Source organism: Mobula hypostoma, chromosome 5, assembly GCF_963921235.1.
Source record: "Mobula hypostoma chromosome 5, sMobHyp1.1, whole genome shotgun sequence".
Classification (NCBI taxonomy): Eukaryota; Metazoa; Chordata; class Chondrichthyes; order Myliobatiformes; family Myliobatidae; genus Mobula; species Mobula hypostoma.
In genome coordinates, this window is record NC_086101.1 from 9,899,692 (window position 1) to 9,921,517 (window position 21,826).

The 21,826-nt window shown below is 45.2% G+C and overlaps 1 protein-coding gene across 2 annotated transcripts in view; it reads right to left on the bottom strand.

Annotated features, from left to right (window-relative positions):
• Positions 1–12,742: 12,742 nt before the first annotated feature.
• The window catches only part of LOC134346569 (zinc-binding protein A33-like), a 37,583-nt gene continuing 28,499 nt past the window's right edge, over positions 12,743–21,826 (bottom strand). For both annotated transcript variants that reach the window (XM_063047990.1, XM_063047989.1), the window contains exon 7: positions 12,743–16,530. In XM_063047990.1, coding sequence (XP_062904060.1) covers positions 15,998–16,530 — 533 coding nt within the window. In that variant the 3' untranslated portion in view covers positions 12,743–15,997. The remainder of the gene's footprint in view (positions 16,531–21,826) is intronic.

Consider the following 21,826-nt stretch of genomic DNA (forward strand, 5'->3'; position numbering starts at 1 on the left):
GTAACGCGAGTGGCTTCCTGGGGTCGTTCCTGTGGCTGCTCGGGATGAACTGTGACACAGGCCTCGCAGTTTTCTCCACTTCCTCTTAGCCAACCCACGGGAATCGACCGTCCCTTCCCTACTAGAACATAAGAAATGGGAACAGGAGTAGGTCATCTCTCCCGTCGAGTCCTGCTCTGCCATTCAATAAGATCATGACTGATCTAGCCATGGACTACTCTCCACCTACCTACTTTTCCCCCATAACCCTTAATTCCCCTACTATGCAAAATCTATCTAACCTTGTCTTAAATAAATTCACTGATGTAGCCTCCACTGCTTCATTGGGCAGAGAATCCATAAATTTACCACTCTCTAGGAAAAGCATCTTCTCCTCATCTACATCCTAAAACTACTTTCCAGAATCTTGAGGCTATGTCCCTTAGTTCTAGTCTCACCTGCCAGTGGAAACAACTTTCCACTTTTCTGCCTCTATCTTATCTATCCCTTTCATAATTTTGTACGTTTCTATAAAATTTCCTCTCATTCTTCTGAATTCCAGGTGACTCAATCTCTCCTCATAGTCTAACCTCCTCCTCTCTGGAATCCATCCGGTGATCCTCCACTCACCGCCTCCAAAGGCAGTATACCCTTCCTCAAGTAAGGAGACCAGAACTGTACACAGTAATCCAGGTGCGGCCTCACCAGTGCCCTGTGCAGTTGCTATTAAGTATAATCCCTCTAGCGATGAAGGCCAACATACCATTTGCCTTCTTGATAGATCGCTACACTTGCAAATCAACCTTTTGTGATTAATACCAAGCACTCCCGTTTTTCTGCACAGCAGAATGCTGCAATATTTTTACCATTTAAATAATAATCTGATCTTCCATTTTAACTTCCAAACTGGATGATCTCACATTTACCAAAATTGTACTCCATCTGCCAAACGTTTGCCCACTCACTTAGCCTTTCTATATCTCTCTGCAGATGCTCTCTATCTTCTTCACAATTTGTTTTTCCACTCGATTTAGTATTACCAGCAAACTTAGATCTCCTACACTTGGTCCCCTCTTCCAAATCGTTAATGTATATCGTGAACAGTTGCGGGCCCAGCACTGACCCCTGTAGCACACCGTTCACCACTGATTGCCAATCAGATTAGCACACATGTATACCAACTCTCTGCTTTCTATTAGTTAACCAGTCCTCAATCCATGCTAATACATCACCCCCAACTCTATATATCTGTATCTTTGTGTGGCACCTTATCGAACACCTCCTGCAAATCCAAGTAAATATTGTCCACCTGTTCCCTCTCTATCCACTGCGCTCTTTATATCCTCAAACACTCCAGGAAGTTTGTCAAATAAGACCCTGCCTTTGCTGAATCCATGCTGAGTTTGCCTGATGGATCCATTTCCTTCCAGATCCCTTGCTATTTCTTTCATGATAGCTTCAAGCATTTTCTCAACTACAGATGTTAACCTAACTGGCCTATATTTACCTGCCTTTTGACTACATACCTTCTTGAACAGTGGCGTGACATTTGCCATCATCCAGTCCGCCGGGGCCTGCACAGAGTCCAGGGAATTTTCGTGAATTATCAGCAAAGCCTCTACTGTAACATCTGCCATTTCTTTCAGTGCCCTGGGATGCATTCCATCGGGACCAGGGGATTTACCAATCTTCAGGGCCACAAGTTTTCTCAGCAATACCTCTTTGATGATAACTATTGTATCGAGTTCCTCATCTCCCATCGCATCCATAACATCTCTCCTAGGCATGTTAGATGTGTCCTCCACCATGAAGACTGACATAAAATAGTCATTCGAAGCTTCTGCATTTCCTCATTACTCAATAATCAATTCCCCCTTCTCGTCCTCCAAGGGACCTGCATTCAGTTTAGCCACCATTTCCCACTATATAATTATAAAATCTTTTACTATCCGTTTTTATATTTTGTGCTGGTTTATTTTCATAATCTATCTTCCTTTTCTTTATTGCTTGCTTAGTGGTTCTTTGCTGCTTTTTAAAGTTTTCCCTATATTCTAATTTCCCACTACTCTTGGCGACTTTGTATGCATGAGCTTTTATTTTGGTGCCTTCTTTTATCTTCTTAGTTATCCGAGGCTGGCTCTCCCCACCCTTACTGTATTTGCTTTTAATTGGAATATACTTTTGTTGATCACTGTGAACAATATCTTTGAAAAACATCTGTTCCTTAACCGTCCCACCATATACCCTGTGTTCCCTAAAACTATGATTCTCATGTTAGCCATATCATCCTTGGGGGAAAAAAGCTTCTGGCTATGCACACAATCAATGCCCCTCATCATCATATACACCTCTATCAGGTCACCTCTCATCCTCTGTCGCTTCAAGGAGAAAATGTTCACTCAACCTATTCTCATTATGTACACCATTCCAGGCAAAATATCTGTCAATCTCCTGTTTGTTTTTTTTTCTTTCTTTTCTCTCTCTCTCTCTCTCTCTCTCTCTCTCTCTCTCTCTCTCTCTCTCTCTCTCTCTCTCCCCCCCCCCCCCCCCCCCACACCCCCCCCCACACCCCCCCCCCCTATAATTTCCTGGGTTATCTCTACTCCCTTTCCTGAACAAGGGAACAACATTTACAACCCTCCAACCCTCCGGTACTTCTCCCATCCCTATTGATGACACAAAGATCATCGCAATCTCCTCCCTCACTTTCCACAGTAGCCTGGGGTATATCTCATCTGGTCTCAGTGACTAGCTAACTTAATGTTTTTCAAAAGCACCAGCACATCCTCTTTCTTAATATCTATATGCTCAAGCATTTCAGTCCCCTGTCAGTCATCCCCACAATTGTCAAGGTCGTTTTCCCTGGTGAATACTGAAGTACCCCTTGAAGTACTTAATAAAGTATTCATTAAGTAGCTCTGGAACCTTCTCCGACTCCATGCACACGTTTCCGCTATTGCACCTGATTTGTCCTATTCTCACACGGCGCATCCTCTTGCTCGTCACATACTTGCGAAATGCCTTGTGGTTTTCCTTAATCCTGGTCACTAAGGCTTTCTCATGGCCCTTTTTTAGTTCTCTTAATTCCATTCTTAAGCTCCTTCCTAGCAACTTGTAATTTTCTAGAACTCTAACAGTAACTAGTGTTATGTACCCCAAGGGTTCATATTTTTCTGTGGACTGTCACTTTAAAACGTCGGGAGAATGAGACTGACTTTTGGAAACTGTTTGAGCTGTTACAGAGAGAGAGAGGGACGAAGCCTGCCTTGAGATGGTGTTTATAGGAACTGTAAAGCTTGTTTTGAAAATACAAGGACACTGCCAGCTTGTGAGTTCATTCAGAGGGACAGCAACGAGCAGCTCGTGGGTCGTCATGGTGACCGCGGGCGGGGTTATCTGATGGACAGCGGGTGTTCAGCATGCTGAGATAAATACAGGGTCAGCTGGTTGCTAGCCAGACACACCTGGTTTTGGACACTGGATGAGCTTTGTATGCCCACAGAAACGGTGGGTTTTTGGAGGATCGATCAGTGGCTCTCGCAGTGTGGAAAAGGGGTGACCGGTGGGAAGTTAAAACTGTGCCCAACCCTTGCCTGGGTTGATAACTTTACCACAGAAGACGGTCTACTTTTGTTTGGTCACATTCAGTGACTATAAAGGATTTTGGATGAGTCAAGGCCAGGCAGCATCTCTAGGAAGAAGTACAGTCAACGTTTTGGGCCGAGACCCTTCGTCAGGACTAACTGAAGGAAGAGCTAGTAAGAGATTTGAAAGTGGGAGGGGGAGAGGGAGATCCAAAATGATAGGAGAAGACAGGAGGGGGAGGGATGGAGCCAAGAGCTGGACAGTTGATTGGCAAAAGGGATATGAGAGGATCATGGGACAGGAGGCCCAGGGAGAAAGACAAGGGGGAGGGGGGAAAACCCAGAGGATGGGCAAGGGGTATAGTGAGAGGGACAGAGGGAGAAAAAGGAGAGAGAGAGAAAGAATGTGTGTATATAAATAAATAACAGATGGGGTATGAGGGGGAGGTGGAGCATTAGCAGAAGTTAGAGAAGTCAATGTTCATGCCATCAGGTTGGAGGCTACCCAGACAGAATATAAGGTGTTGTTCCTCCAACCTGATTGTGGCTTCATCTTTTCAGTAGAGGAGGCCGTGGATAGACATGTCAGAATGGGAATGGGATATGGAATTAAAATGTGTGGCCACTGGGAGATCCTACTTACTCTGGCGACAGAGCGTAGGTGTTCAGCGAAACCCCATCCATTAGTTATTTAGATACACACATTCTTTCTCTCACTCTCCTTTTTCTCCCTCTGTCCCTCTCACTATACCCCTTGACCATCCTCTGGGTTCCCCCCTTCCCCCTTTTCTTTCTCCCTGGGCCTCCTGTCCCATGATCCTCTCATATCCCTTTTGCCAACCAACTGTCCAGCTCTTGGCTCCAGCCCTCCCCCTCCTGTCTTCTCCTATCATTTTGGATCTCCCCCTCCCCCTCCCACTTTCAAATCTTTTACTAGCTCTTCCTTCAGTTAGTCCTGACGAAGGGTCTCGGCCCAAAACGTCGACTGTACCTCTTCCTAGAGATGCTGCCTGGCCTGCTGCGTTCACCAGCAACTTTGATGTGTGTTGCTTGGATTTCCAGCATCTGCAGAATTCCTCGTGTTTGGGTGAGTCAAGATGGATTCGGTCAATGGAAGACACCATTGTGTTGGTCACTGGTTTAAACTTTCAGCAGCCCAAAAGGGGTGAGTTGAGATTGATCCTGAGTGTTGATAGATGACTCTCAAGTTTTCTGCAACTAGAACAAGTTTGCAGGAAGAGAAGAGGGGAGAGGAAGGTTTGAAACAGAAGAAACCTAGTGACAAAGAGGTCACTGTTTGGACTCTCTCCTAAGTAGCCCGTAAGGATGAGTTTGAGTTCCATTCAAATACGAAGGTGTGACTGTCACGTAGTTAATCCACAGGAGTGGGTTCTCTGGTGAGTGGGTGTACCTTTATGAATACCACGTGTGTGTTACCCTTGTTTGGGTGTGGTAGTTCACTGAAGAAAGGCACCCCTGTGGCAAGTCACTGTTGGAGTTATTTCATGTCGTAGAACTGAATAAGTGACCATCACAGTTGTGTGTTTGGGGTAACCTTGTGTGGAAACTACCTGTGTGCGATAATTCTTGCCTGGGTTGGTAGTCCTACCACTTGAAGATGGTACCTTAGTGATAGACTGCTGTTGGTGATAATCCATATGTGGATTCTGTTGGAGTATGCTGTGGCCTCCACTTTGAGGTGTCCTGTAGCTGAATTCTGGTGTGGAACTATTTGTGTTGAAAGGATATTCATTGAAGATCACTGTCAGTGATATTTCATGTGTGGAGTAGAACAACTTCAGAGATAAAACCTACTACTATTGTTATCTTGTATTGCTGTCATGGAATCTGTGGAATATCGACATAATTGCCTTCTCACAACATTCGCCTTTTGGATTACAAATATCTCTCATTAACCTGAGCATTGAACTGAATTATCTTACATTCCATCGTAAGACTGTATCCAATTACCTCCTAAGCTTGAAGAAGCTTGGCTTATATATATTTCCACACTTATATATGCATGAACTTTGCTTACCTGTTTGATTTATCTGGTTATATATTACTGTATTGCATAGTTACTAATAAAATTAGAATTAGTTAACACCAAAACCAGACTAAAGGTGTTTCCCATTTCTGCTGGATCTTTAACCCGTTACAGGGTACATAACAATAGGTTCTTGAACCTTTTTGTAAACTTTTATTTTCTTCTTAGCTAGATTAACTAGAACTAAATGGACATTATTTACTTGGATTTCCAGAAGGTGCTTCATAAGGTGCCACATAAAGGACTTATCCATAAGACAAGGCTGCGTAGAGTTGAGGTGATGTAATAGCATGGATAAAGAATAGGTTAACCAATAGAAAGCAGAAAGTTGAGATACACGGGTTTTTCTCTGGTTGGCAATCAGTGGTGAGCAGTTTGCCACAGGGGTTGGTGCTGTTCATGATATACATTAACAATCTGGACGAGGGGATCGACTGTAATGTACCTAAGTTTGCTGATGACACTAAATTGAGTGAAGCAGCAAATTGTGCAGAGGATATGTAGAGTCTGCAGAGAGATATAGGTAGGTTAATTGAGTGGGCAAGGTTCTGGCAGCAGAAGTACAATGTGGGTAAATGTGAGGACATCCACTCTGGAAGGAAAAATGGAAGATCAGATTATTATTTAAATGTTAAAAGAGTACAGCATTCTGCTATGCAAAAGGTCTTGGGAGTGTTTGTGCATGAATTGCAAAAGGTTGGTTTGCAGGTGCAGCAGGCTATCAAAAAGACAAGCGGAATGATGGAGGGATTCAATTTAAGAGCTGGAAGTTATGCTGCAACTGCATATGGTACTGGTGAGGCTGAATCTGGATTACTGCATGCAGTTATGTTTTGCTTCCTTGAGGAAGGATATACTGGCTTTGGAGGCGGTGCAGAGGAGGTTCACCAGATTGATTCCAGAGATGAGTGGGTTAGATATGAGGAGAGATTGAGTTGCCTGGGATTGTTCTCACTGGAATTCAGAAGAATGATAGGATATCTTATAGAAACATACAAAATTATGAAAGGGATAGATAAGATAGAGGCAGGAAGATTGTTTCCACTCGTAGGTGGGACAAGAACTAGGGGGCATAGCCTCAAGATTCAAGGTAGTAAATTTAGAATGGAGATGAGGAGGAACTGCTTTTCTCAGAGATTGGTGAATCTGTGGAATTCTCTGCCCAATGAAGCAATGGAGGCTACCCCAGTAAATATATTTACAACAAGGTAGGATAGATTTTTTGCATAGTAGGGTAATTAAGGGTTATGGGGATAAGTCCGTGGTAAGATCAGCAATGATCTTATCGAATGACGGAGCAAGCTCAATGGGCCGGATGCTCTACTACCCCTGGCTATTTCTTATGTTCTTACGAATCAGTGAGCCCCAGGATTGGAGGCCCCGAGTTCAATGCCCTGTGATCATTGTGTGCTGAGTTGGATACCTCGAAGTCGGGGAATCTGGAGATTGAAGTCAGACATCAAAAGTAAGCCTGGGTCTCGATGTCAGTGATTCTGTGAGTCCGGGGCCATGCACTTGAGTCAGAACCCTGGAGGCAGCCTTTCCTGGGTTTGGATGTCTGTCTGTGTGTGAGTGATAGGGAGGTACCTTATTTCGACTTCCTTTTGGGCAGTAAACATTGGTCCTGCTACCAATGCCACATTTCATAAACAAAAATTCTGTCCCTGTTCCAGCATTTTGAGTTACAGCATTTTGTTTCTGCTGTTCCTGCAGAACTGGTTTCCAGCAGCAGACAGGGCTCCTGCACCATGAAACTACATTTTTTCGTCCCTCCCCACTGATCTCCCTCCTGGCACTTATCCTTGTAAGTGGAACAAGTGCTACACTTGCCCTTACACTTCCTCCCTTACCACCATTCAGGGCCCCAGACAGTCCTTCCAGGTGAGGCGACACTTCACCTGTGAGTCGGCTGGGGTGATATACTGCGTCCGGTGCTCCCGATGTGGCCTTCTATATATTGGCGAGACCCGACGCAGACTGGGAGACTGTTTCGCTGAACACCTACGCTCTGTCCGCCAGAGAAAGCAGGATCTCCCAGCGGCCACACATTTTAATTCCGCATCCCATTCCCGTTCTGATATGTCTATCCACTGCCTCCTCTACTGTAAAGATGAAGCCACACTCAGGTTGGAGGAACAACACCTTATATTCTGTCTGGGTAGCCTCTAAACTGATGGCATGAACATTGACTTCTCTAACTTCCGCTAATGCCCCACCTCCCCCTCGTACCCCATCCGTTACTTATTTATATACACACATTCTTTCTCTCTCTCTCCTTTTTCTCCCTCTGTCCCTTGCCCATCCTCTGGGTTTTTCTCCCCTCCCCCTTTTCCATCTCCCTGGGCCTCCTGTCCCATGATCCTCTCATATCCCTTTTGCCAATCACCTGTCCAGCTCTTGGCTCCATCCCTCCCCTCCTGTCTTCTCCTATCATTTTGGATCTCCCCCTCCCCCTCCCACTTTCAAATCTCTTACTAGCTCTTCTTTCAGTTAGTCCTGACGAAGGGTCTCGGCCCGAAACGTCGACTGTACCTCTTCCTAGAGATGCTGCCTGGCCTGCTGTGTTCACCAGCAACTTTGATGTGTGTTGCTTGACTTTCCAGCATCTGAAGAATTCCTCATGTTTATGTTTTTTCGCTCATGTTATCACCTTACCTGCCCATCGTCTCCCTCTGGTGCTCTTCCTCCTCTCCCCATATTTTCTTTCTTCCATGGCCTTCTGTCTCTTTAACCTATCAACTGCCCAGGTATTTGCTTCATCCCCACCCCTCCCTCATGTTTCACCTACCATCTGGTGTTTCTCTGTCCCGTCCTTTCAAATCTACTCCTCAACTTTTATTTTCTCCAGTACTTTCAGCCCAAAATGTCGACTGTTCTTTTTTCTCCATAGATGCTGCCTGGACTGTTGAACGCCTCCAACATTTTGTGTGTGTGTTGCTCTGATTTTCAGCATCTGCAGGTCTTGTTTGTGATTTAGACCAGTGGTCCCCAACCACTGGACTGCGGACCGGTACCGGACCGCAAAGCATGCACTACCGGGCCGCGAGGAAACAATATGATTTGGCGATAGGAGTCAGCTGCACCTTTCCTCATTCCCTGACATGACCACTGTTGAGCTTGAAAACACGCGAGGTCATTACGCATGCGTCATCCATGTCAGCGCGGGAAGGAGATCAACTCCTCGAGCTTGCAAACGACGGCGGGCTGAAAAATATGTTTGATATAACATCTCTGCCGGCATTCTGGATCAAAGTCAGGGCTAAATATCCTGAGATAGACATGAAAGCACTGAAACGTTGCTTTTATTTCCAACATTTTTCTGCGAAGCGGAGTTTTCTGCAAGGAATGCAACGAAAACCAAATTGCATAATAGACTGGACATAAGGAACTCCCTTCGAGTATCGCTGTCTCCCATCACCCCTCAATAGGACCGTCTTGTTGCAGGAAGACAAGCCCAGGGCTCCCACTGATTCAGCGATATTGGTGTGTTGCAATGATTTTATATGTTCATATGGGGAAAATATCTGCAGTGTGTTTAATATCCAAACGTTACTTAAAATGCTATGATGCTATTGACTTACTTATATAACCATGTAACAATTACAGCACGGAAACAGGCAATCTCACCCCTTCTAGTCCATGCCAAACGCTACTCTCACCCAGTCCTACCGACCTGCACTCAGCCCATAACCCTCCATTCCTTTCCTGTCCATATATCTGTCCAATTTTTCTTTAAATGATAATATCAAACCTGCCTCTACCACTTCTACTGGAAGTTCATTCAACACTTACTTCAAGTCCTCCCCTGATAATTGACTTATCGCTATATTCATGCGAGGAAAATATGCACTGTGTGTTTAATATTAAATTCATTAGTTAAATCATTTTAGAAACAAAATTGAGTGTATTAGCCACTTATCCCCTATAATCCGGTCGTGATTAACCCCTCCCCTCAAACAGAATCGCCAAAGACGATTTGCAGAAAAAAAATTGGCTGGTACACGCATGCACACTGGTGCCCGCGCAAGGCTTGATGGTCATTACTCCTGTCCGTTGGCAACCCGACCCGCGTGCCCCCCCCCCCAGGTCGGCCGGTCCGCAAGAATATTGTCAATATTAAACTGGTCCGCAGTGCAAAAAAGGTTGGGGACCCCTGATTTAAACGACACAGATCTTTGGGCCAGTCGTCGTCCCCATCATCTGGCTGAAAGTGGCACTACAATGAACTGAACAGTCTCATATCCATCAGCTGGATTGGCAAAGTCCTGAACTCAGGAGAGAAAATTAAATTACTGAGAGAACTCAGTGGGTCAAGCAATATCAGTGGAGACAAGAGATGGCTGAGATCATGCTTCAGGAGGGAATTAGACTGCACTGACTGTTCTTTATCAAATGAAAACTAAATTATCCCAAGAGCCCTATAGATAGTAAATAATAAAAGACAATATTGTGAATTAAATTAAAATCAATTTCATAACTTAGTAACGTTTTTAAATGAAAACTGTCAACCCCCAAAGATAGTAATGCTCCCTGCATTTGCTTTCTTTCAACCTTATATGCTTCACATTGTTAAAGAATGTGTTTGGCTGTTTCATCATGATGACACATCCGAGAGTGATGTTAGACATAGCATGCCCAATTCTAATTTGAATCAATATAATTCCTTCTGTTCTTGTCTTACCGTGCGCCCCCCCCCATCAACCCAACAGTTTTATGCATTCTGTAAAGGTGTCTCCCATGTCTTGCCATAATCCCCCAATTTTTAGCCCCACCAACCCCTTAGTTGCAACTAGCGAGGCACTGCCTACACCACCGCGAGCTACCTGCCAGCCTAGTCATCATATGGGAGCCCAAGCATGGGAGGATGAACCGTGGACGCCCTCCCAAGACTATGGTCAACATGCTCCTAGAAGACAGCGGCGCGGCTAATGTAGATGAACTGAACACACTGAGGGAGAGGGAGAAGTGGAGAGTCCGTCATTGTGCCCGACGCCGGCCCCCTAGGCCTGAGTCGACGTAGTAGTAGTAGTAACCCCTTAGTTTCTGACTTGCTATGTGGAAGGTCTGTATCCACAGATGAAAGTTTAACAGCTTTTTTTGCCAAACAATCAAACCACTCATTCCCCTCGACACCTCTGTGTGCAGGGACACATAAGAAGCAGAAATGAAGACCAATACTTCGAATATGAAATAAAGTTTGAAGAGTTTCCAGCAGTAAATCCGACCAACTACTAAAACGACCTGTTTTAAGACTAGTCAAAACCAAAAAAAAATCTGAACAAATTATAAATTTGCAAGGACAGATTTCCTCCACCCACTGTAAGACCAACATGATGGCAATCAACTCTGCAGTGAATACTGATAAATGCTAAAACATTTCATTATTGTTACCGGTAATTCTGACACAAAAAGAGCCATACTGACATTCCCTGTTAAATTATCGTTTGATCCATCAGTGAAAATGGTTAACATATCACAAAAATTTTCCTTAACATATTGATGAGTCAACAGATTCTCAGGCATAACAGTTCCTTAAATCATGCAACCTAAATTCAACTATAGCCATTGGAAAGAACCACAGTGGGATTACCAAAAAAAACTACAGTGGGACATACTGTGTAATCTAGCCAACCCATATTCCTAGTGAACCCAGCCACCCTAAGCTAAAAATGCTCTTCTTGTGATGTTCCCAACAGTCTTCCAGCACACTTTTAACAGGGTGATCATTTCTCTGCCCCTCAAATTAATCCAGTATGTTAACAACAACTTCAACCTCAGAAACTGTAAGGGTAGTTGTCCCATTTCACCAATAAAGCTGCACCAGGAGACGACCTTACTGCACCTCAACACAGTTTGAAAGCCTGAGCTGGTATCACATCCAAACACTTTAAAATTTGAAGATGAAGCTGATCCATAAGCCACACAGCCAATATCAAGTACCAGTCTAATTAAACAAATACATATGGTCAACAGAGATTTTCGTGTAGCACCCCAAGAGGACCCACCTAAACACCCAAGGATATTTAATGCCCCTTTACATTTGTCAATTATTTTACTGATATGGTGCTTCCATATCAGCTTCTTGTCCAGCCACATGCCAAGAAATCGTACTGCTGACACTTCTTCAAGAGTTTGACTATATAATTTCAAATTAAGTGCATGTCTATTGATCCTCTTTGTAAAACATATAACTTGTGTTTTCGCTACTGAAAGCATAAACCCCCATCTATTTGCCTATCATTTGATCTTATTAATTGCTAATTGCATCCTATATAGTTATGTTGAAAGTTCTACGTCTGATCTATAAAGCCCCATCACCTAAAAAAAAGTGTTTTACCCAACCCGCTACCTATCTCAGAGAAAATATCATGAATCATAATATTAAATAATTAAGTGCTATATATACAGCCTTGTGGGTCCCATTTTCTATCTCATAGAAACTTGAATGTACCTTATCTACCCTTACTTACATAGACTGTCCAAATTAAAACTCAGAAAAATATTATATGACCTTCCTCTCACTCCCAATTTCCATGTTGATCAAAAGACCTTCCCTCCATAACATATCATATGTTTTTTTCTATATCAAAGAGTACTGCTATTACAACTTTATTTACCTGTGCTTTCCTAATATAATCTCCCAAACATAAAACTAAATCCAATGTCACTCTAAACGTCCAAAATCTGATCTGATAAAATACTGCACCACCTCTTTTTTACAAAATATAATTCAACGCTCTATTACCCTATGTTCCATAAGGTTATACACATGGGACATTAGTGATATTGGTCTATAACTAGAAGGATCCGACAGGGAACTTCCAGGTCTTAGAACAGGCACTACTGCTGCCATTTTCCATAAGGAGGAAAGATGGCTTAAACTCAAAATATGATTCAAAAATTTAATATTATCTCAGGAGATTTGTTAACCGTATGTTTACCTGTCAATTACAATCTCGCTTGAAGCTTTCATTGCCAAGATAGGTGAGTAATGGAGCCAAACATGGGTTCACACTCCGCCATTAAGCTGTACACTCCATTCTCAGCATCGTTCTCAACACACAGTTTCTTGGATTCAGGGCATTAACAACGGTGAACCAGAGAAAGAATTTTTTTTTAAACTTAGCTTTATTTGTCACATGTACATGAAGTATGGAAACATGAAGTGAAAGGCATTGTTCTGCATCAGCAACCAACATAGTCTGTCGGAGGATTGTGCTGAGGTCAGCCCTCAAGCTTCCAGTGTCAAAATAGCATACCCATGTCTCACTGAGCCTAACTATAGCTCTCTGATAACCAGAGGGCCCAGGAATCGAACTCCTGTCTGTGCTGTAAAGCGGTTTCTCTAACAGTTATGCATATGTGCCACCCAACTGCCATAAACATTTACACAAAGGGAGAACATCAGTGTTCCGTCTAATTTGTAAAGATCAGAATGTGCAAAAATCTTTTGCTGTGCAACTTTCACCTCTGGGTTTGATTGTTTTCACTCTCGCTCATCTGCACTCTCATGAAACTTGTGTAGCAGGCCTGTAGGATTTTAATCACTGTAACTTTTGCACATCGTCCATATGTGATTTGTTTACTAAACGACGCTTTCAAAAGTCAAGTTTTCCACTTCTTCCCACTTGCAAATTTCCAGCAACTTTTGGATTGTGATAATACACACAGCTAACACCACTTTCCATATTGTACTTAAATATTTTTCATCGCTGCCTGTTCCTGACCTCATGAGCTTTCGGTGTAGCCGTTTCTACTGTTTCATTAAGCAATACTGCTTTAAATGAACTAGCAGTTCTTTTGCACTTCACGCACTTTGCTTCTTTGGAATTCAACATAGTGAATTAATAATTTCTTCTACAAAAACAGTATTAATAAGCCAGTTTTTAAATCTGCAGACAAATCATTGCAAACTTCATGTTGTCAACACCATCCATTTTAGAAGCCAGAAAGAAACGTGATTGTGTACAATCATCAAATATACTTAACATGCCAATGAGATAGAGAGTGTCAACCTATTGTGTGCAGGTTAAATTCCTTTGTGCAATGGTAGCAAAAGGTGTGTGTGTGTGCGCATGCAAGCGCACACCCTAGAGGGAACATTGGAGAACATCAAATTTCCGTAGGGATCTTTTCCTCCACTTTCCATAGGGATTGTTCTCTCTTTGACTCCCTTGTCCTCCCATCCCTCCCCAATGACTTCCATCCTGGCACTTATCCCTGCAAGCTGGGCAATTGCTACACCTGTCTGGCATGTCCTCCCTCAGCCACCATTCAGGTCCCAAAACAGTACTTCCAGGTGTTTAGGGTCATGAATGGTGGTGAGTTTGTCAGAGCCAGCCACTGTATCCAGTGCTCCCACTGCGGCCCCACCTGTATTGGTGAGATCCAATGTAAACGGAAGGGCGCTTTGTCACTCACCTCCACTTTGTCCACTCGGCAGGATTTCTTGATGACCACCCACTTCAATTCAACTTCCCATTCCCATTCCATCATGGCCTTCTCTATTGCCATGATGAGGACACATTAAGGTCAAAGAAACGACACCCCATATTCTGTCTGGGTAGTCTCCAACCTGAACATTGATTTCGCTAGTGGTCCACTCTCCTCTCCTATCAGCCCCTTCAGGAAGAAATAAGGCTGCACACCCATTTTTTTTCTTAAATCAGATGCTTGAAGAATGAAAACAAAACAGAAAATGCTTGCAATTCACAGCAAGACAGGTAGCATTTGAATCAATTCTGGGAGAGGTCACTGCTGAGGAACATGAAATCTGTTCTTCACAGATCCTGACAGGCCTGCTGTGTTTCTTATGTATTTCCTGGGTATAGAAAGGGTCCAAAACCAAACATCTGATTCAACATAGAGATTCCTTCTCTACTTGTTTCATAAATTAGAGGAATATCTCCTCACACTCCGCCAGGACAGCCTGCAAACTGGCGACATGAACATCGAATACTCAAACTTCCTATAGCCGCTCCCCCTCTATCACCGTGATTCTCACAGCTACCTGGACTATACCTTTTCCCACCTTGTTACTTCTAAAACACCATCCCCTTCTCTCAATTCCTATTTCTCTACAGCGTCTGTTCTCAGGATGAGGGTTTTCATTCCAGTACTAAGGAGATGTCCTCCTTCAAGGAAAGGGGCTTCCCTTCCTCCACCACCAACTTTCCCCTCACCCACATCTCTTCCATTTCAGGCACGTCTGCCCTCACCCCACCCTCCCACCATCCCACCAGGGATGGGGTTTCTTGTGTCCTCGTCTACCACCACACTAGCCTCCACATCCAGCGCATAATCCTCTGTAACTTTCACCATCTCCAACGGGATCCCACTACCAAGCATATCTTTCTCTCCCACCACCCTGCGCCCCCCAACTTTCTGTTTTCCACAGTGATCTCTCCCTACAATACCCCCTTGTTCATTTGTTCCTCCTGGCACTATCCTTGCTAACAGAACAAGTGCTACACCTACCTCTACACCTCCTCCCTCACTACCATTCAGGGCCCCAAACAGCCCTTCCAGGTGAGGCGACACTTCACCTGCAAGTCTGTTTGGGTCATCTACTGTGTCTGGTGCTCCTGGAGTGGCCTCCTGTATATCGGTGAGACCCAAAGTAGATTGGGAGACCGCTTCACCAAGCACTTACGATCCATCTGCCAGAAAAAGCGGGATCTCCTAGTGGCCATGCATTTTAATTCCACTTCCCGTTCCCATTCCAAAATGTCAGGCCATGGCCTCCTCTGCTATCCCGATGCGAACACACTCAGGTTGGAAGAGCAAAAGCTTATATTCCATCTTAGTAGCCTTAAACCTGATGGCAGGAACATCAAGTTCTCGAACTTCGGATAATGCCACTCCCTCCACGTCTCCATTCCCATTTTCCTCTCTCAACTTAACTCCTAACCCCTGCACATCACCTCCCTCTGGTGCTCCTCCTTTCCCTTTCTTCCACAGCCACTTGTCCTTTCCTATCAGATTCCCACTTCTCAAGCCCTTTATCTCTTTCACCAATCAACGTCCCAGCTCTTTACTTCACCCCTCTCTCCTTTCACGTTTCACCTATCACCTCTGCCTTGTATTTATTCCTCGCCTCCCCCACCTTCTTATCGTGACGTCATCTCTTTTTCTCCAGTCCTGATGAAGCGTCCCGGTGCAAAACATCGACTGTTCACTCTTTTCAATAGATGCTGCCTGGCCTGCTGAGTTCCTCCAGCATTTTAAGCGTTGCTGCTGAATCTGCAGTGTTTTTGTTCCGTTGACAGATGCGGTGAACGAGTTAAAATTAATGGATCGATAATCCTCATATCGTGCTTATTTCACTCTCCGCACATTTATATTTACACTGACTTACTCCTGACGCCGGTCCCGGGACCCGACCCGTTTACAGACCCGGAGCGGAACCGGAGCAGATTCTCAGCCACTGGTATTCATATCCAATCCCGAAGAAAGGATAAAGTTTCCCCATGAATTTGTTCCCTGTGAAGGTGTGGAGATGGGACTTGGTCTCCGCGTTGTAAAATGAAACTGTCCCTGACTCGTAACTGAGATAAACTCCTACCCTCCCGGGGATGGGACAGTCAAGGAGATGGGACTCAGGGGAGGTGAAAACCCACATCACGTGATCAACCCGCCTGATGATCCAAAATCCGGTCTCCGGACTCTGTGTGACCCGTCCCTTCCTCTCCACAGGCTCTGCGGCGACTCCCAGATCCCACCACCGATTCGCCGTCACCTCCACCTCCCAGTAACGTCTCCCCGATATGAATCCCTCCGATCCCAGCACAGAAACCCAGTTTGTGAACCTCGTCGCGGTGCCAAGGAGATTCCTCCGGGTCTCAGTCCGTCTCACACTCTTCCGATCCTCAGACACCTCGAGCGCCGGATGCGCTGTTTCCACATCCAGGGTGACAGAGACTGGGGGGGAGAAACAGAGAATTAGAGAGTCCCTGGGGATCGGGGGGAGACGCGGGCAGCCAGTATCTTCACGAGATTTTTCCACCAGGACGGAGAGCGGAATTTTCACGATCAACACATACAAAATACCAGAGGATATCCTTGCGTTGAGCAGCATATGTGGCGGGAGATGGACAGTCCATGTTTCAGGTTGAGACCATTCCCAATGAATGCAAAGAAAGACGGGAGATAGCCAGTGGAAACGAGTGTGTGGAAAGAATGGTGCTACAACTGGAGCCAGATGAGGATGGGGTGAGTGAATTCTGGAGGCATTTTCAGAGGAGGTCAGGGACGCTTTTCCACCGAATTCATTCATGCCACCCAATTTGTTTTGATGAACTAGTCCCATTTGACTACATTTACCCATTATTCCTTGAGCTGAGTCAATCGAGTGTGGCTTTCGCTCATTAGGCGAGGTAAAGTATCTAGTAACTTTCTTGTTTTGTTCTTATTTCTTCATTCCTCCTCTGTTAGGGTGTAGTAGTGCAGTGAGAATGGTTCCTGAGCAGTGTTTTGTACTGTGTGGGAGGTGGGAGATTTGGGAGACCTCCAGTCTGCAGCTCCTGAGAGAACGAATTAATGAACTGGAGCTGCAGCTCAGTGACCTTCAGTTCATACAGGGAGATACAGGGAGGTCGTCACTCCTAGGTTACGGTAGGCAGGTAATTGGGTGAGCGTCAGCCAGTGCAGAGTACGCCTGTGACCATTCCTCTCAATCATAAGTATACAACATTAGGTCTGCTGAGGGGGACGACCTACGGGTTGAGCCACAGTGCCTGGGTCTTTGCCGTGAGTCTGGTGCTGTGGCTCAGAAGAACAGAGAGGTGAAGATGGCTGCAGTGTTGACAGGCGATTCCATAGTCAGAGAAACAGAGACAAGAGTCTGTGATGTTCCGATGGTAGGTGGCCTCCCTGGTACCAGGTTCGGGGATAAGTCAGTTCGTGTCCATGATAAATTCAAGGGCGAGGGTGTGCAGCCAGAAGTTTAGGTACATATTGGCACCATTGACATAGTTAGACAAGGTGAGGAGCGAGATTTTAGGGAGCTAGTAGAAAGCTGAGAAACAGGACCTCCAGGGTAGTAACCTCTAGATTGCTGCCTGCGCCACGTGCCAGTGAGGGTAAGAATAGGATGATTTGGCCGGTGAATGCATGGCTGAGGAACTGGTGTAGGGGGCAGTGGTTCAGATTAATGGACCACTGGGATCCCTTCTGGGGAAGGTACAAAGTGTACAAAAGAGATGGGTTACACCTGAATCCGAGGGGGTCCAATTTCCTTCTAGGCAGGTTTGTAAGAGTTGTTTAAACTAGTTTGGCCAGGGGATGGGAACCGCAGTGCGAGTGCTAAAGATGAGGTTTACAAACAGAGGCAGTGTGTTGTGAGACTCCTAGCCAGGAGAGGCTGATAATAGGGCAAACTTGCAGTCAACAGAATGAGTTGCAATGTGAAAAGTTGGCAAAAACTCCAGCACATCCTCTTTCTTAATGTCTATATACTCAATCTTTTCAGTCCACTGTAAGTCATCCCTACAATCGCCAAGATCCTTTTCCGTAGTGAATGCTGAAGCAAAGTACTCATTAAGTACCTCTGCTATCTCCTCCGGTTCCATACACACTTTTCCACTGTCACACTTGATTGGTCCTATTCTCTCACAACTTATCCACTTGCTTTAACATACTTGTAGAATGCCTTGGGGATTTCCTTAATCCTGTCCGCCACAGCCTTCTCATAGCCCCTTCTGGCACTCCTAATTTCTTTCTTGAGCTCCTTCCTGCTGACCTTATAATCTTCTAGCTCTCTATCATAACCTAGCTTTTTCAACCTTTTGTAAGCTCTTCTTTTCTTCTTAACTAGATTTACGACAGCCTTTGTACACCATGGTTCCTGTACCCTACCATCCTTTCCATGTCTCATTGGAATGTATCTATTCAAAACTCCATGCATATATCCCCTGAACATTTGCCACATTTCTTCCATACATTTCCCTGAGAACATCCGTTTCCAATTTATGTGTCCAAGTTCCTGCCTGATAGCCTTATATTTCCCCTTACTCCAATTAAACGCTTTCCTAACTTACCTGTTCCTAACCCTCTCCTATGCTATGGTAAAGGAGACAGAGTTGTGATCACTATATCCAAAATTCTCTCTCACTGAGAGATCTGACACTTGACCAGGTTCATTTCCCAATACCAGATCAAGTACAGCCTCTCCTCTTGTAGGCTTACCTACATATTGTATCCGCCTTGAACACACCTAACAAACTCCACCCCATCTAAACCCCTTGCTCTAAGGACATGCCAATCGATACTTGGGAAATTTGGGAAAATCTCCCACCACGACCACTTTTATTATTATACGTTTCCAGAATCTGTCTCCCTATCTGCTCCTCGGTGTCCCTTTTACTATTGGGTATCGATGAAAAACACCCAGTAGAGCTATTGACCCTTTCCTGTTCCTAACTTCCACCCACAGAGACTCCGTTTCCAATCCCTCCATATCTTCCTCCTTTTCTACAGCCGTGACACCATCTCTGATCAACAGTGCCATGCCCCCACCTCTTTTACCTCCCTCCGTGCCCTTTCTGAAACATTTAAAGCCTGGCACATGAAGTAAGCATTCCTGCCCCTGAGCCATCCAAGTCCCTGTAATGGCCACAACATTATAGCTCCAAGTACTGTTCCATGCTCTAAGCTCATTGGCTTTGCATTAAAGTAGACACATCTCCAACCACCGGTCTGAGCGTGTCCCTTCTTGATCACCTGCCTATCCTCCCTCTCGCACTGTCTCCAAGCTTTCTCTATTTGTGAGCCAACTGCCTCTTCTTCCGTCTCTTCAGTTTGGTTCCCACCCCCCAGCAATCCTAGTTTAAACTCTCCCCAATAGCCTTAGTAAACCTCCCCGCCAGGGTATTGGTCCCCCTGGGATTCAAGTGCAACTCATCCTTTTTGTACAGGTTGCTCCTGCCCCAGAAGTGGTCCCAATGATCCAGAAATCCGAATCCCTGCCCCCTGCTCCAATCCCTCAGCCACACATTTATCTCCACCACATTCTACTCCTATACTCACTGTCACGTGGCACAGGCAGTAATCCCGAGATTACTACCTTTGTAGTCCTGTTCCTCAGCTTCCTTCCTAACTCCCTGTAGTCTGCTTTCAGAACCTCCTCCCTGTTCCTGCCTATGTCGTTGGTACCAATATGTACCACGATCTCTGGCTGTTCTTCCCACTTCAGGATATCTTGGACGCCATCAGAAACATCCCGGACCCTGGCACCTGCGAGGCAAACTACCATCCGTGTCTTTTTCCTGCATCTACAGAATTGCCTGTCTGGCCCAGGTAGATTGGGAAAATTAGGTTGGTGCTGTATTCCAAAAGGGGGAATTTCTGGAGTGCTTATGAGATGGCTTTTTAGAACACTTCATACTAGAGACCACTAGGGAATCAGCTATTCTGGATTGGGTGCTGTGCAATGAATCAGAATTGATTAGAGAGTTTAAGGTAAAAAGAATCCCTTGGGGCAAGTGATCATTATATGATCGAATTCACCCTGAAATTTGAGAAGAAACAGAAGTTATATATATTAGTTTTACAGTGGTGTAAAGGAAATTACAGAGGCATGAAAGAGGAGTTGGCCAGGTTTGATTAGAAAAGAACACTGGTAGGGCTAACGGCAGAGCAGTAATGGCTGAAATTTCTGAAAGCAATTCATAAGGCACAGGATATATATATTCCAAAGAGAAAAAAATGTACTCTAAAGGAAAGCTGAAACAGCTGCGGTTAACAAGAGAAGTCAATGCCAATATACATGCTAAAGGGAGGGCATCTGGTAGAGCAAAAATCAGTGAGAAGTTAGAGGACCAGGAAGCTTTTAGAAACCAACAGAACTAAAAAAGTCATTAAAAAGTTATTAAGAAGGAAACCATGGAATACAAAATTAAGCTAGCCAACAATATTAAAGAGGAAAAGCGCAAACAACAGGAATTCTGCAGATGCTGGAAATTCAAGCAACACACATAAAAGTTGCTGGTGAACGCAGCAGGCCAGGCAGCATCTCTAGGAAGAGGTGCAGTCGACGTTTCAGGCCGAGACCCTTCGTCAGGACTAACTGAAGGAAGAGTGAGTAAGGGATTTGAAAGTTGGAGGGGGAGGGGGAGATCCAAAATGATAGGAGAAGACAGGAGGGGGAGGGAGAAAAAGGAGAGTGAAAGAATGTGTGTATAAAAATAAGTAACAGATGGGGTACTGGGACTGACTGGGGCCACCATTCAGGGCCCCAAACAGTCCTTCCAGGTGAGGCAACACTTCACCTGTGAGTCGGCTGGGATGATATACTGCGTCCGGTGCTCCCGATGTGGCCTTTTATATATTGGCGAGACCCGACACAGACTGGGACCACTATTCAGGGCCCCAAACAGTCCTTCCAGGTGAGGCAACACTTCACCTGTGAGTCGGCTGCGGTGATATACTGCGTCCGGTGCTCCCAATGTGGCCTTTTATATATTGGTGAGACCCGACGCAGACTGGGAGACCGCTTTGCTGAACACCTACGCTCTGTCCGCCAGAGAAAGCAGGATCTCCCAGTGGCCACACATTTTAATTCCACATCCCATTCCCATTCTGACATGTCTATCCACGGCCTCCTCTACTGTAAAGATGAAGCCACACTCAGGTTGGAGGAACAACACCTTATATTCCGAGGTCCGGGAAGAAAGACGGAGGGGGGGACCCAGAGGATGGGCAAGGGGTATATTCAGAGGGACAGAGGGAGAAAAAGGAGAGTGAAAGAATGTGTGTATAAAAATAAGTAACAGATGGGGTACTGGGACTGACTGGGACTGACTGGGGCCACCATTCAGGGCTCCAAACAGTCCTTCCAGGTGAGGCAACACTTCACCTGTGAGTCGGCTGGGGTGATATACTGCGTCCGGTGCTCCCGATGTGGCGTTTTATATATTGGTGAGACCCGACGCAGACTGGGAGACCGCTTTGCTGAACACCTACGCTCTGTCCGCCAGAGAAAGCAGGATCTCCCAGTGGCCACACATTTTAATTCCACATCCCATTCCCACATTCTTTCACTCTCCTTTTTCTCCCTCTGTCCCTCTGAATATACCCCTTGCCCATCCTCTGGGTCCCCCCCCACCATCTTTCTTCCCAGACCTCCTGTCCCATGACCCTCTCGTATCCCTTTTGCCTATCACCTGTCCAGCTCTTGGCTCCATCCCTCCTCCTCCTGTCTTCTCCTATCATTTTGGAT